Below are 5000 nucleotides of genomic sequence, written 5' to 3'. Positions count from 1 at the left end.
CACAATGGGGTCGGAACTGTCACTATAAATCAGTGGTGTTTATTACTAATAATCCTGACCAGGTGATGGTGGGGTTCTGAGAGCGGGAATTCTCACCAGTTTTCCTGTTCTGTCCACAGCTTTCTTCACTTTGCCGTAGGTCCCCTTTCCCAGGGTCTCCAGGAAGTCGTATCTGTGCTTCAGGTTGTGTTTGTGATGATGCCGCTTGACCGCATGCCGTTTCAACGGAGAAGCGAACTTCCGGTCGGCATGATGACCCTCCGGCGCCGCTGTTTGCTGAGCGTGTCCGAACCTCGTCACCTCCATCTTCACCTGCTCAGTACACACTCCAACCAGGTTCCCCTTCATCTACAGCACTACACCGTGTTTACAAGAAAAGTCTAAAACTTTTTAACACGCGCGCGCGTTCGCTTTCGCTCTCGCTCTCGCTTTTGCTCCAGCACGTCCTCAGGCGCGCACACACACTCAAACAGGTAACACACTGCTCCAGCCCGCTGCTCATATCAACACGTGGGCGGGGCTTGTGCAATGGGCGGGGCTTGGATAAGGGTTTTCCTTATGTAATAAGAAATGAAACGAGGTCAAATGTATGGATACAGTTTATACCCGCGCGCGCGTTAATATTACATTACATTTAATCACATTATACAGATGAGTGATATTAACAATATGTGTATTTCATAAAACCACAAGCAGTTTACAGCAGTACAGAGTGATTCACACTGAAAGTGAAAAAATCACCACATTTACACTGTCAACAAATTACAGTCAAATGCTGATTTACAGCATATACACACACACTACTCACATATATACACAACTATATATACACTATATACACACACACACACACACACACACACACTCACACACACACACGAGTTTGGATTCAGTGCTGGAGTGTGAAGATCACAGCTGTGTTCACCCTGAGAGAAGGGGATGATGATGATGATAATGATGATGAAAACCTGTTGTGTGTTTGTGAGCAGGGAGTGTGTGTGTGTGTGTGCGCTAACCAGTTTTCAGTGTTTTTTCTCCTGTATGACTCACGCAGTGTTTCTCTCGTGAACACAATGAGACAGTACGTGTGTGGCCGCGTGCGTGTGCGTGCACAAACAGACAGTGGTATGAAAGGTAACTAAAAATACACCCACTGGGGGAAAATACTATCTTTAAAACTGGGCTCCTGCACACCCCCTTTACCTGCTCATAGAGTACCGAGAACCTACAGCTGGTACTCTCTCGTGATTAAAAGGTACCACATTGTGCTGTTCCTGCCCTGATGCCTTCAGAAGGACGTGTTGTTCACCATCAGTGTGTATCTTGTAGCTTGTGATGGTGTGCGTTGTGTAGAGTTTGTTAGCTTTTTTCTGACTGAAGCTTCATAGTTGCAATTCAGCATGGAGATGGAGCGAGTACCTTTCTCTCTAAGAGTGTACTGAACAGTCAGTAGTGTTATATGAGTGAAGCAGTGGAGAGCTGTAGTGTACTGAACAGTCAGTAGTGTTATATCTGTAGTGCACAATGGGGTCGGAACTGTCACTATAAATCAGTGGTGTTTATTACTAATAATCCTGACCAGGTGATGGTGGGGTTCTGAGGCGAATTCTCACCAGTTTTCCTGTTCTGTCCACAGCTTTCTTCACTTTGCCGTAGGTCCCCTTGCCCAGGGTCTCCAGGAAGTCGTATCTGTGCTTCAGGTTGTGTTTGTGATGATGCCGCTTGACCGCATGCCGTTTCAACGGAGAAGCGAACTTCCGGTCGGCATGATGACCCTCCGGCGCCGCTGTTTGCTGAGCGTGTCCGAACCTCGTCACCTCCATCTTCACCTGCTCAGTACACACTCCAACCAGGTTCCCCTTCATCTACAGCACTACACCGTGTTTACAAGAAAAGTCTCAAACTTTTTAACACGCGCGCGCGCGTTCGCTCTCGCTCTCGCTTTTGCTCCACCACGTCCTCAGGCGCGCACACACACTCAAACAGGTAACACACTGCTCCAGCCCGCTGCTCATATCAACACGTGGGCGGGGCTTGTGCAATGGGCGGGGCTTGGATAAGGGTTTTCCTTATGTAATAAGAAATGAAACGAGGTCAAATGTATGGATACAGTTTATACCCGCGCGCGCGTTAATATTACATTACATTTAATCACATTATACAGATGAGTGATATTAACAATATGTGTATTTCATAAAACCACAAGCAGTTTACAGCAGTACAGAGTGATTCACACTGAAAGTGAAAAAAATCACCACATTTACACTGTCAACAAATTACAGTCAAATGCTGATTTACAGCATCTACACACACACACTACTCACATATACACAACTATATATACACGCACACACTACTCACATATACACAACTATATATACACACACACACTCACATATACACAACTATATATACACACACTACTCACATATACACAACTATATATACACACACTACTCACATACACACAACTATATATACACACACTACTCACATATACACAACTATATATACACACACACTACTCACATATACACAACTATATATACACACTACTCACATACACACTATATACACACACACTACTCACATATACACAACTATATATACACACACACACATACACATATATATATACACTATATACACACACACTACACATATACACAACTATATACACACTCACATATATATACAACTATATATATACACACTACACATATACACACATATACTATATATACACACACTACTCACATATACACAACTATATATACACACACACACTCACATATACACAACTATATATACACACACACTACTCACATATACACATATATATACACACACACACTACTCACATATACACAACTATATATACACACTACTCACATACACAACTATATATATATACACTACTCACATATACAACTATATACACACACACTACACATATACACAACTATATACACACACACTACTCACATATACACATATATACACACACACTACTCACATATACACAACTATACACACACACTCACATATACACAACTATATATACACACACACACATATATACATATATACACACACACATATACACACACACATATATACATACACACACACATACACACTATATATACACTACTCACATATACACACACACACACATATACTCACATATACACATATACACTATATACACACACACTCACATATACACTATATATACACTACTCACATATACACAACTATATATACACACACACACTACTCATATATACACAACTATATACACATATATACATATACACACTACTCATATATACACAACTATATATACACACACACTACACATATACACAACTATATATACACACACACTACTCATATATACACAACTATATATATACACACACACACACTCACATATACACAACTATATATACACACACACACATATACTCACATATACACAACTATATACACACACACACATATACACACAACTATATATACAACTATATACACACACACTACTCACATATATATAACTATATATACACACACTACTCACTATATATACACACAACTATATATACACACACACTACTCACATATACACAACTATATATACACACACACTACTCACATATACACAACTATATACATATACACATATACATATATATATATACATACACACATATACTCACATATACACAACTATATATACACACACATATACATATATATACACAACTATATATACACACACACTACTATATACACACACTATATATATACAACTATATACACACACTACTACATATATACACAACTATATATACACACACACTACTCACATATACACAACTATATATACACACACTACTCACATATACACAACTATATATACACACACACTACTCACATATACACAACTATATATACACACACACTACTCACATATACACAACTATATATACACACACTACTCACATATACACAACTATATATACACACACACACACATACTCATATATACACAACTATATACACACACACACACTACACATATATACATAACTATATATACATACACACACATACACATATACATATACACAACTATATATACACACACACACTACTCACATATACACAACTATATATACACACACACTACTCACATATATACACACAACTATATATACTCACATATACATATATATATACACACACACATACTCACATATACACAACTATATATACACACACACACTACTCACATATACACAACTATATATACACACACTACTCACATATACACAACTATATATACACACACACTACTATATATACACAACTATACACACACACACATACTCACATATATATACACTATATACACACACACACACACTACTCACATATACACAACTATATACACACACACACTACTCACATATACACAACTATACACACACACACTACTCATATATATACACAACTATACACACACACACTACTCACATACACAACTATATATACACACACTCACATATATACACAACTATATATACACACACTACTCACATATACACAACTATATATACACACAACTATATATACACAACTATATATACACACACTACTATATATACACAACTATATATACACACACACACTACTCACATATACACAACTATATATACACACACACATACTCACATATACACAACTATATATACACACACATACTCATATATACACAACTATATATACACACACACATACTCACATATACATATATATACACACACATACTCACATATACACAACTATATATACACACACACTACTCATATATACACAACTATATATACACACACACACATATACACAACTATATACACACACACACTACATATATACACAACTATATATACACACACACACTACTCACATATACACAACTATATATATATACA

At 37.5% G+C, this 5000-nt stretch overlaps 1 protein-coding gene and 1 long non-coding RNA gene across 4 annotated transcripts in view; one reads left to right on the top strand and one right to left on the bottom strand.

Annotated features, from left to right (window-relative positions):
* Positions 1 to 1684, top strand: part of LOC124402029 — a 5194-nt gene extending 3510 nt beyond the window's left edge. Inside the window, exon 4 of one of the 2 annotated variants that reach the window (XR_006928644.1) lies at positions 1637 to 1684. This is a non-coding gene — a long non-coding RNA (uncharacterized LOC124402029). Of the gene's footprint in view, positions 1 to 119; positions 252 to 1636 lie in introns of those variants that run through there. The other variant, XR_006928645.1, reaches the window with a different exon arrangement.
* The window catches only part of nuak2 (NUAK family, SNF1-like kinase, 2), a 10730-nt gene extending 8727 nt beyond the window's left edge, over positions 1 to 2003 (bottom strand). The window contains exon 1 of one of the 2 annotated variants that reach the window (XM_046874612.1): positions 1614 to 2003. In XM_046874612.1, the coding sequence (XP_046730568.1) occupies positions 1614 to 1865 (252 nt within the window). In that variant the 5' untranslated portion in view covers positions 1866 to 2003. Of the gene's footprint in view, positions 1 to 96; positions 477 to 1613 lie in introns of those variants that run through there. The other variant, XM_046874611.1, reaches the window with a different exon arrangement.
* Positions 2004 to 5000: the final 2997 nt, after the last annotated feature.

Source organism: Silurus meridionalis, chromosome 19, assembly GCF_014805685.1.
Source record: "Silurus meridionalis isolate SWU-2019-XX chromosome 19, ASM1480568v1, whole genome shotgun sequence".
Lineage (NCBI taxonomy): Eukaryota > Metazoa > Chordata > Actinopteri > Siluriformes > Siluridae > Silurus > Silurus meridionalis.
Note: the sequence above shows the minus strand (reverse complement) of the source record. Positions and strands in the feature narration are given on the sequence as shown.